Source organism: Cibotium barometz, chromosome 10 (genome assembly GCF_041138505.1).
Source record: "Cibotium barometz isolate CiBa-2024 chromosome 10, ASM4113850v1, whole genome shotgun sequence".
NCBI lineage: Eukaryota > Viridiplantae > Streptophyta > Polypodiopsida > Cyatheales > Cibotiaceae > Cibotium > Cibotium barometz.
Window position 1 is genome coordinate 59,019,183 of NC_141055.1, and position 12,542 is coordinate 59,031,724.

Below are 12,542 nucleotides of genomic sequence, written 5' to 3' on the forward strand. Positions count from 1 at the left end.
TCAATTGCTGGTTTCTTTCGTGCACATGCTTTCTCCTCTTCACTTGGGTACTTTGCCAAAAGCTCTCTATACATTTCAGGTGTTGTCCCTGAGCATTTTTTCACTTGCGCTTTTTCATTGTTTACATGGCATAGATGTGCTCTCACAAGGTTTGCTCCTCTTGCCTTCTCTTTCTTACATTGCGTACATTTCCATCGTGTTGTTGTAACACGCGGAAGCTCTGAGGGTCTTCTTTCAGCCCTAAACACTACCAAGAACATGCTGATGCAAAAACGCAGATAGAAGGGAGAGTAGAGAGAGAGTGATATGCTGGAAATTCAGTATATTTCATATAGTACAAAAAGGTACTTCTCTACAGCCCTAGGCTGCCTTCATACAAAAGGTGAACATCACCAAAATCTATCCCTAACTTGGACCCAACTCCTAAAGAGTTGAATGAATATAACAATGAGCACTCTATGCCTTATATAGTCTTCTTGGACCCTAGAAGAGCTCGTCGACTGCTGTCGGACCAACCGACTAGGCTTGGACTCCATAAATGCTGGTCGGGCTGCGCCTCTCCATGAACTGAAGCGCCTGCTGCAACCGACTGAGCCTTCCAAATCCTCCAAGCCTTGCTCCAAGTCCACACTGTACCTTGTGCTCCAAATCCTAGCTTTACTGGTCTTTTTCATGGCTGACCCTTTCGGATTAGCTCTAAGAATGTCCATGGCATTTCAGGCACATGACAGTTGCACCTCCCTTAGATGAATAGCATTCTAGCCTTTCAACCTTGTCCCACCAAATTGCATTCGAAGCCAATCGCTTTGAGCCTGAGGAAGCCATGATTTTTGCAAATTCGGGCAACAGGCTAATCAGCCTTTCAAAGCTATCCATGAGACGAGAGAAAGAGAGAGTGAGAGTGAGAGAAATGAGTCCTTTTTTGTCTACTATATAAGGTTTCAAATTGAGAAAAAGAGAGAGAAGAGAAAGAGAAAGAGAGGAGTTTTAAATTTTAATATTTGCTTGACTGTGACGTGTAACTACTAAAAGTTTCAAACGGAGAAAGAGAGAGAGAAAGAGAGAGGGAAAAGTTGTTGCAGCTTGCCTTGCCTTGGAAAAGTGTGAAGAGTCGTGTCCACTCAGCACTGTCAACAGTCGAGCACAGTAGCACATTGCGTTGGACCCTGGGGCTAGTACGTGGACAAGTATGCTACACGACTCACAAGGCCTAAGGCACGATACACGAGGCCTGAGGCGACAACAGTGAGCACCAAGCAGGTACACGTGCAGCGGTGAGGCGACAACAAGTACGCGTCGTGGACAAATGTGAGTCGACACGAGCGTCGAGCATACGATAAACAACTTTATTTGTTTGATCAAACGTCGCTTTTAGCCAACCATTCCACGTGGGAGGGGAACGGCAGCCAACCATTCCATGTCGACGTTCTCCCATGGTTCCCTTCGTTCCGACGACCGTTCCCCTTCCAACGTTCCGCCCGGTTAGTGCAAATTCACCATGGGGGAACGCATTCCATTGTTCCCCAAGGGAGGAAACAATGTTTCCCTGCTACTATGCTAGAAACACTCTTGGAAGCTTTGTTACATGCGGAAGCTCTGAGATGCTTCTTTCAGCCCTAAACACCATCTAAAACATGCTCATGCAAAAGCGCAAACAGAAGGGAGAGGAAGGAGAGAGAGAGAGAGAGAGAGAGCTGGAAATTCAATATTTCATATGGTACAAAAAGGTACATAATCCCTTGCAGCCATGGGCAGCCTTCTGGAAAAGATAAACAAACCCTAACCCTAGTCTATGTCTAGGCCCAACTCAACAAGGAGTTGAATGATCAAAATGATGAGCAATTATGCCTCTATTTATAGGCCTGAAAGTGACCATGTGAACTGGCCGACTGCTGGTTCTCTCCTTGCCAAAACAACAACCGATGCTCCAATTCTGTCTCTAGTGAGTCTTTATCATGTTGCCTCCAGGATTAGCCCTGAGATTAGCATGTACATGTGTGTGCACATGACAAGCTTGGAAAACACACTAGCAAGCTTGGATATGGAGTTGGGAAGGAGAAAGTGCAAAAAATACAAACAAAAAGGCCTCATGAAGAGGGCACCTATTTCTAGAGAGACAGAAGAGAGATGGTGAGTTGTCCACTCTAGGTGTCAGGTAGAGAGCCTTGTGGTGTAAGCTAGAACAGACACATGGCTGATTGCTCCCTTTGTACAAAGGGGATAAGATTTGGATGGTGGGCATTGGATTTTGTCCACCTCGAGACATCAATGTGTACGAACACAGGGCTGGTCGTAACTTATAAGTGAGTTTTGGTTGCCCAAAACTTAATGAAGTGTGTACACACTCACTTATAAATTAGTGCTAATTCCTAAGGCTAGTTTTTTGACCAATACTTAATACCTATCACATGCCGCATAACCATGTCAGCAAACAGTTTCACACGCACAATTCACGAGCAGGTGTCCCCTTACCTAGAACTACACATTGGTCAAGTAAGCATGAAAACAACATGCAATTTCAATTGCAAGTAAGCACATAATGATGCTATACAATGCAGCATTGGTATGGACAATCCATGTTCATGAGACTACCAAAATAGACGTGCTCCAAGCAAGTACACAAGGTACCAAACCCAATGGAACACCAATCCTCCAGGCATTTTCGAGCATTTACACACGGGCACAAGTCCCACCGAAAAGACAAGTCCAAAGTATCACATGAGTGGCATCAATCCCCGGCATATGCAACTGCCATGGATGCCAATCCAATGTACATATTTAACGAGAAAGCACGGGTGGACCAATTGGGTGGTGGCCAAATGATGACACACTCTTTGCTCATCATCACCTAACGACATCGGGACAACAGCCCTCTCTGCTCTTCACCACCTACCTTGTGACGGCAGCACATCATCTGCTCGAGACAACAACCCTATGTGCTCCTTAGATCTGCATTTCTCCTGCAAGCCACTCATCTGCAAGTTTGCGTTTGTTTGCATCGCCTCACATCGACGCGTGCCTTCAACGTCCAGCCCTGCACCCCTCCATGTACTGCAGCACCCTCGTCACCAGAGTCTGCACCCCTCCGGTACCACAACACCATTGTCACCAGAGCTGGCATCGCTACACCTTCCGCTGCCGACCACAGACAGAGTGCCTCCACATCCACCGACGCGAGCCTTCGTCGCCGACCATGCTTCAGCGTCTTTGCTTCTTCGCAGGTCTACTACTCAAAGTCTCCTCACATCTGAGGGCCTCTTGTACAGGATTACATTCACCATCATGCATACACTCATTCATCCATCTCATGCTGTGTTGATTTGCTCTGATCTCTCGTACATCTCGTTCTTTCGTCCTTTCGCCCCCACAGGCTCTGCCCACAGCCTGTATGTAGGTGAGGTGTGTCAATGAGACATTCTCCAACACCACCGAGCGGCTCCCTGGCATGCCGTGGACATCGTTTCCATATAATGAGTTGTAGGAAAGGATGACACATGACAAGGCCAGACACGTTAGGGTTTTATGCTGACTCCATTGTATACACAGGGCCTGCATGGTATGCTGGCCCTGTTTCTCTTCTGGCAGTTTGGTTTTCTTTTTCGTGGTCTTGACATTCAATTTACTCATGGATCACACTTAACATCTTTTGGTCTCACACATACCCTTTGGGTCTTTTGTAGGTTAATATAATCTCTCTCTCTCTCTCTCTCTCTCTCTCTCACACACACACACACACACACGCACACACGCACACATCTACATTCAAAATGTATGGCAGTACAAAGAGACTGACATGAAATATAATAGTTCTGCCGTAGTGGAGTGCGAGAAAAAGGCCCTGCAGACTCCAAGTGGTTGAGGTGAGGGGAGGCAGAGACAAAGTCCTCGTCTTCCACGTTCCTGAGTTTCCGAGGGGCGATGCAAAAAAGGGCCTCTGTATTCGATGCAGAGGGATTCTCTGTGAGCTCTGTGAGAGAGACCTCTTGATTCTCAGGTGCCGGGCTCAGCGACCTCGTAAACAGGGCCACCTGCTACAAGAAAAGCCAAAAAGAAAGTCAACGTTCTGCAGGCAACCAACAGCCTCTTCATGGAAGGGGGCCTGTGCATGACCTTGCACCTCTGCCTCCACCTGGTACAGATGGAGGTAGACCTCGCTGATAGCATCTTTCTCTTTCCCTCCGCGCTCAAAACCTCGTTGCCGATTCACCTTACCGGATTCAAAGAGTATAATGACACAATAATTAAAGCTCGTATACAATGGCTAGATCAAAAATGGCTTGGGTACTAAGCCCGCTTCCTAACGCCCAACTTTTGGGGAAAAAAAAAATGGCTCTACTACTTTTATGTAAAATTCTAGCCTCTAAAGGCACGTGATGGAAACTAATTATATAAACACCCTTCTGTTCCAAAATTTATGTACATTTGGAGGAGGAGAGAGATGTGTAGCATGTTGAACTATGGGGAGAAGGAGAACATGATGAACCCCAATAATAAGGAAGTGAAGTCCTATCACTAGAGGTTAACTCCTGACAATAAAGGTTTACACCTATCAATAGTGGTCCTTACAGGTGGAAGGGCCACACCTAGTGTCGCTTTACACACGAGCCCCACGCATGTGGAAATCCTTATCCACATGGAACCAATCTTGACTGTCAACCCAATGCCCAAGTGCCAGACCACATGAATTTATATCCAAGGTGGATCTAGGTGTAAGATTCTCAAACACATTGCTACAAACCGAGAGTTGGGAATTCATATCCAAGGTGGATCTAGGTGTAACATTCTCAAACACATTACTAGAAACCGAGAGTTGGGAATTTGATGCAAACTAGGAAACCTTGACAAACCTGGCTATGGGTCTTATTTATGCTATTAATTGATAGGAAATTAAGCAAGCTGTCTCTACTTCCATAGACAAGGAAGAACGACTTTGGATGGTTGTGGAATGTATTAAGGCTATTGTAGAGCAAGAGAGGCTTAGACAGGGAATCACCATGCCCATGTAACTTCCTATGACACAGGTTGGGATCTAGGTGTAAGATTCTCAAACACATTGCTACAAACCGAGAGCTGGGAATTCATATCCATTATTTATGCTATTAATTGAGAGGAAATTAAGCAAGCTGTCTCTACTTCCACAGACAAGGAAGAACAACTTTGGATGGTTGTGGAATGTATTAAGGCTATTGTAGAGCAAGAGAGGCTTAGACAGGGAATCACCATGCCCATGTAACTTCCTATGACACAGGTTGGGACAAGCAATGTGCGAGGTGCTACTTTGAGCGAGATGGATTCTATCAATAAGCCCTACTGATCCCACATATGTGGTTATGCTTGGCTACATGATGGACTAAGCCATGACTGCTACTATTGTTTGAAATTCAGTCCGAATGTTCAATCTCATAGATAAATCCACATTCAATGAGCTTGCCTATCTCTTCTTTAACAATTTTAGCATACTTTGGATTCATTGGATAAGGTTGCTAATGGGCAAGTTTAGCATTTGGTACTATAGGGATTGTGTGATGGCCAACCTCAATAGGCACTCACTTCAGGGACAATTGCTCTTGAATTATAAGCCTAAATTGAGTGATTAGAAGGCTCCCAAATAAGCCCAAAATTCTATTGAGAAATGGAAATTTACCTCTTCCAATTACCTTGGTTGAATCATCCAAGTGCTTCCAAATTGTGGAAATTGAGGAGATTAACAATCTACTTGGTCATGGTGAGCTATCAATAACAATTGGGAAGATTTTCAAGATTGCATGGCTTCCTTTGGTGGTCATTGAAGTGGTGGGCATCACTTCTCAACAATCTCAAGGCAAGGACATATCCATCTCAAGCTTTAGCTCTATAAATCAATTAATTAAGGTACTCTTCAATTACTCAATCTCTTGATTTTAATTATGGTTTTAAAGGTTGATTTATAATGGTTCTTGATACTTTGATGGTTTAAAATAAGAAATATGATTTTAGTGAATTCACGCATATGATTAGTAAAGCGTCATGATGTGAGAAGTTGTGTAATACCATATGGTAATTGAAATGATATGGAAGATTGTTATGAGATGTTCATATGAAGTATAAGGTTCTCAACTAGATTCAACTCTATTTGATTGTTAAAATGAGTAATTATGATTTTCTTTTTCATGCATAATGGTTAGATTAGAGAAAGGTTTTTATTTACGTTCCATACATGATTCAAGAGGATGCTTCTTTTAAAGTGTGTATATCTAGCTTAGATCTTACTTCATTACAAGAAAGGTGGTAGCTATGGTGAGTCATGCATTATTTAGAATTGTTGGAAATAAGATCCTCTTAAATTCCTAGATGTAGGAAGTATGTGAAGAATATAATGCTCTTAGTGTTCAAGAATGTGTGAGTGAGTTAAGCTAGAATGGTTATGTAACTTGACATAAGGGCATGGAGATTTAATCATTCTGTGATTTTCCCTTCTTTCATTCTAATATGTAAGAGAGAGAGAGAGAGAGAGAGAGAGAGAGATGAGTAGAGAGTTTTTAGATAGGTTCAATGTGTAAGTAAATTTGTCTTACATAAGTAGGTTTGCTTTTGAGTTATCCAGTGACTCAATTTCTCAAAAGTGCTTGCTTAAAAATTGTTAGATAAGCATGATGCTTAAATATTATATAATCTTGTTATATTCATTGAATGTTTATGCATGTAGATTTGGATATAATCCTAAAATGCTTATGCATATAGACTTCTAGATGTACATGCATGTGGTATTATAGATGCTTAAAATTGTGATGAAGAGTAGGAGCATAGATCATTAATAGAATTAGGGCATTTATGGCTTAATTGTTAGAATTTTAAATTAAGTGATTAGGAACAAATTATTTTTATCCTTCTTTTAGAATTTTAAATTAAGTGATTAGGAACAAATTATTTTTATCCTTCTTTTAAAATAAGAATTTAGTCTTTCAAATAGTAAAAAAAAGTGGTTTATCTTATTTGACATGGATTTGATAGAGAAGTCAAGATGTTTCTATAAATGACCATGAAAGCTTAAATTCTTGGTTTCATTAATTTGTAGCAATGACAAATGAGTGGATAATTTTTTCTATGAATTAATTCTTTAAAACTTTTCCTTAAACTAGAGATAGAGAAGATTAAATACGAGAATTCCTCCAAAATGATCTAATAAGTACAAGGTTTCAAACATGGGAATAAATAACTTATAGGAACCTTTAAAAAAAAACTTAGACATGTGCATTTAGTTCCTAAACATAGACACGAGACCTTTAGTTCCCTAAAAATTTTATTCTTCAATTTAAATTAAGGATATCTCTAGGGGATTTTTAATTGGGATACCCATGTCATGTAAGGAACCTAAAATTTAAGAAAGAACCCCATTTGAATTTATACTATAGACTTTGTCCTAGGGATAGAGCCATATATAGATCTAAGATGCAAGAAAATCAAGAAAGGAATATGTGTGAATATAATTTGTATTCCATTGTTTGTATGCTTGAACAAAGTATTCCGGATAGGGTTGGCCTCCCTTCCACCGAAGGAAGGGCTCCAGTCTCTATGTGTGGGACAATGACCCTAAATTTAAATTCCCAAGTTATGAGAGAATAAAAGATGAGGAGTAGAGGGGCCATGACCCAACCCCCTGCTTAGGTCCCCACTAGGTGACCAGGGACAAGGTCTTGTGATACAACCCATGTAAAGACTGTGACCCATGACTCCTGAAAACGTTTGGAAGTGGAGAATTAAGAAATCCCAAGGAACATTCGGGTATTAGACCCAAGGAACATTTGGGTATCTAAAGAAGGCTAGTGGAGCTCGCCTTAGTGTGTTGATCTCTGAGTCTGTAAGATTTAGATGCTATTTGCATTAAGGTGGTCACAACTTGTGTGTGTTTAGCATTAAATGTCTGGGTTGGGCCACATGGAATTCACTCCTTGGTGGGCTTCCAACTACTCAGTTTGGGTGCTCAACATAGAATTCAGGTGTGTTAGGAGGTTCATTGATAATCGGCTTAGTCTTAGCTATCCTCCTAGGAGTAGTTCCTGATGGGGCTGGTTGAGGAGGTAACATTGAATGTGGACTCTCCATGTCCACATTCATTGATAATCGGCTTAGTCTTAGCTATCCTCCTAGGAGTAGTTCCTGATGGGGCTGGTTGAGGAGGTAACATTGAATGTGGACTCTCCATGTCCTTATAAGAGGATTTCTAATAACAATTGGGCTCTTGCTTGGGTAAGTTGCATCTACACCATTGGAGTACACAACTGCGAGGTGGCATTAGCAAAGCTAATGGTTGTAAGGGTGCAGACAATGTTGGCACTCCAGTCATCCTTATCATTCATTGGGCATGGTATCAGTTGGTTGATTCATGATTTTCATATCTTTTGAAATATCCACTTCATTGGTTTACTCTCGCACTGAGGACTAGGCATTCATAAGATGTGTGGTTGCTTTTATAAATAGCACACCATATCAATAAGAATGGTTCGACTCTCTATGGTCTAGATTTAAGTAAACCTTTGAGTCCTTTTATCACAACTCACGATGTCTTTGGCCCTCTTGGGTGCCTCAACCTTCTTTGAATCTTAGCTTTTGATATTGGGCTCCGCCTTGGTCACTGATTCTAACCTTAGATTTGGGATGCCAATAAAGTTAGTATTGAATGCTATGGCATATGCATGTGTTGCTTCCTTGATCTCTTGATCTCCACTCAATTAGTATCAGAGGAGCAATTTCTCATGGACCCCATCGCCTTGTTATTTTTTCCTCAAGTTGCTCTTTTGACTATCTTAGATTAAGCTATTCTCTTAGTTGGAGAAGGTACCTTGTAGTGTGTTAACTATCTTTAAAAAAATTCTCCTATGTTTTAGGGCATGTTTCAAGGCTCATTTGCATGCTGTAAAGTTTCCATAGACATTTGGGGGAGTGTCAATTTGAACTATCTTTGTTCGATTTTGGGTTTTCTATACTGCAACAACATTTGATGTGCTCACAGGGCCATCGTCTCATCAACATCGCATCTTTCAAGCTCAACATTAACAATAGCTTTTTGGCTATATCAACATCATTGACATTGATTCTACATTCTTGTAAGTACATTTCTACACTCTACACTGTCATTTCTCATACACTTTGCAAGTTTCCTTTGTCATTAGTGATGATGATGTACTGGCCATCTTGGTTGCATTCAGTGGTAGTTGGGATATTTGCATTATGTGTCAGTTTTGAGAAAGGATTCCGAGAAGGGGGGTGATAAGACTAAGAAGAAAGGCAAATGTAACTATTGTTAAAAGCTAGGCCATTATATCAATGAATACAAAAAATGCTAAAGAAGGAGAAGAAGTAGCAAACTATGCACAAGATGATTAAACATTCATTGTGCACTACAATTATGGTCCTTATATCATCACTGACAGATCAGCATGTTTGGTACTTTTATAGTGGTGCTAGCAATCACATTACTTCTCAGCACGATTTACTTTCCTCCCTTGAGTCAGCTCATCAAACAAGGAGTCACACTCACATGTGCAAATAACTCCTCATATCTAGTGAAAGAAGTTGGTAAGGTTGTGCTCATCACTAAATCAAATGGTGGGACAATCACTCTCTCTAAAGTCTTGTTGTTTGTTCTAGACATGAGTCTCTCTACCATTGCTAGGGTAGGCATAGTGGTTAGATTTGTTAAAGATAGGATTTGATAGAGAAGTCAAGATGTTTCTATAAATGACCATGAAAGCTTAAATTCTTGGTTTCATTAATTTGTAGCAATGACAAATGAGTGGATAATTTTTTCTATGAATTAATTCTTTAAAACTTTTCCTTAAACTAGAGATAGAGAAGATTAAATACGAGAATTCCTCCAAAATGATCTAATAAGTACAAGGTTTCAAACATGGGAATAAATAACTTATAGGAACCTTTAAAAAAAACTTAGACATGTGCATTTAGTTCCTAAACATAGACACGAGACCTTTAGTTCCCTAAAAATTTTATTCTTCAATTTAAATTAAGGATATCTCTAGGGGATTTTTAATTGGGATACCCATGTCATGTAAGGAACCTAAAATTTAAGAAAGAACCCCATTTGAATTTATACTATAGACTTTGTCCTAGGGATAGAGCCATATATAGATCTAAGATGCAAGAAAATCAAGAAAGGAATATGTGTGAATATAATTTGTATTCCATTGTTTGTATGCTTGAACAAAGTATTCCGGATAGGGTTGGCCTCCCTTCCACCGAAGGAAGGGCTCCAGTCTCTATGTGTGGGACAATGACCCTAAATTTAAATTCCCAAGTTATGAGAGAATAAAAGATGAGGAGTAGAGGGGCCATGACCCAACCCCCTGCTTAGGTCCCCACTAGGTGACCAGGGACAAGGTCTTGTGATACAACCCATGTAAAGACTGTGACCCATGACTCCTGAAAACGTTTGGAAGTGGAGAATTAAGAAATCCCAAGGAACATTCGGGTATTAGACCCAAGGAACATTTGGGTATCTAAAGAAGGCTAGTGGAGCTCGCCTTAGTGTGTTGATCTCTGAGTCTGTAAGATTTAGATGCTATTTGCATTAAGGTGGTCACAACTTGTGTGTGTCTAGCATTAAATGTCTGGGTTGGGCCACATGGAATTCACTCCTTGGTGGGCTTCCAACTACTCAGTTTGGGTGCTCAACATAGAATTCAGGTGTGTTAGGAGGTTCATTGATAATCGGCTTAGTCTTAGCTATCCTCCTAGGAGTAGTTCCTGATGGGGCTGGTTGAGGAGGTAACATTGAATGTGGACTCTCCATGTCCACATTCATTGATAATCGGCTTAGTCTTAGCTATCCTCCTAGGAGTAGTTCCTGATGGGGCTGGTTGAGGAGGTAACATTGAATGTGGACTCTCCATGTCCTTATAAGAGGATTTCTAATAACAATTGGGCTCTTGCTTGGGTAAGTTGCATCTACACCATTGGAGTACACAACTGCGAGGTGGCATTAGCAAAGCTAATGGTTGTAAGGGTGCAGACAATGTTGGCACTCCAGTCATCCTTATCATTCATTGGGCATGGTATCAGTTGGTTGATTCATGATTTTCATATCTTTTGAAATATCCACTTCATTGGTTTACTCTCGCACTGAGGACTAGGCATTCATAAGATGTGTGGTTGCTTTTATAAATAGCACACCATATCAATAAGAATGGTTCGACTCTCTATGGTCTAGATTTAAGTAAACCTTTGAGTCCTTTTATCACAACTCACGATGTCTTTGGCCCTCTTGGGTGCCTCAACCTTCTTTGAATCTTAGCTTTTGATATTGGGCTCCGCCTTGGTCACTGATTCTAACCTTAGATTTGGGATGCCAATAAAGTTAGTATTGAATGCTATGGCATATGCATGTGTTGCTTCCTTGATCTCTTGATCTCCACTCAATTAGTATCAGAGGAGCAATTTCTCATGGACCCCATCGCCTTGTTATTTTTTCCTCAAGTTGCTCTTTTGACTATCTTAGATTAAGCTATTCTCTTAGTTGGAGAAGGTACCTTGTAGTGTGTTAACTATCTTTAAAAAAATTCTCCTATGTTTTAGGGCATGTTTCAAGGCTCATTTGCATGCTGTAAAGTTTCCATAGACATTTGGGGGAGTGTCAATTTGAACTATCTTTGTTCGATTTTGGGTTTTCTATACTGCAACAACATTTGATGTGCTCACAGGGCCATCGTCTCATCAACATCGCATCTTTCAAGCTCAACATTAACAATAGCTTTTTGGCTATATCAACATCATTGACATTGATTCTACATTCTTGTAAGTACATTTCTACACTCTACACTGTCATTTCTCATACACTTTGCAAGTTTCCTTTGTCATTAGTGATGATGATGTACTGGCCATCTTGGTTGCATTCAGTGGTAGTTGGGATATTTGCATTATGTGTCAGTTTTGAGAAAGGATTCCGAGAAGGGGGGTGATAAGACTAAGAAGAAAGGCAAATGTAACTATTGTTAAAAGCTAGGCCATTATATCAATGAATACAAAAAATGCTAAAGAAGGAGAAGAAGTAGCAAACTATGCACAAGATGATTAAACATTCATTGTGCACTACAATTATGGTCCTTATATCATCACTGACAGATCAGCATGTTTGGTACTTTTATAGTGGTGCTAGCAATCACATTTCTTCTCAGCACGATTTACTTTCCTCCCTTGAGTCAGCTCATCAAACAAGGAGGCACACTCACATGTGCAAATAACTCCTCATATCTAGTGAAAGAAGTTGGTAAGGTTGTGCTCATCACTAAATCAAATGGTGGGACAATCACTCTCTCTAAAGTCTTGTTGTTTGTTCTAGACATGAGTCTCTCTACCATTGCTAGGGTAGGCATAGTGGTTAGATTTGTTAAAGATAGGTTTACAGTTCATGACTACCATTATTGTGGTATCTTTGTACTCTCAACCATGGGCATTACGCATTAGTGGATAGGTATGAGAGATTGGCACATAATGCTTGTTTAGTTGTTGTTGCTACTACCACATGTGTTATGAGTGATGTAGAGCTATGG

The 12,542-nt window shown here is 40.7% G+C and overlaps 1 protein-coding gene across 1 annotated transcript in view; it reads right to left on the bottom strand.

The window, feature by feature from the left end:
- The window catches only part of LOC147635108 (uncharacterized), a 64,778-nt gene extending 60,510 nt beyond the window's left edge, over positions 1-4,268 (bottom strand). Inside the window, exons 1-2 of the mRNA XM_086804408.1 lie at positions 4,111-4,268; positions 3,794-4,028 (exon numbers count right to left, since the gene is read on the bottom strand). Coding sequence (XP_086660534.1) covers positions 3,794-4,028; positions 4,111-4,164 — 289 coding nt within the window. The 5' untranslated portion in view covers positions 4,165-4,268. The remainder of the gene's footprint in view (positions 1-3,793; positions 4,029-4,110) is intronic.
- Positions 4,269-12,542: the final 8,274 nt, after the last annotated feature.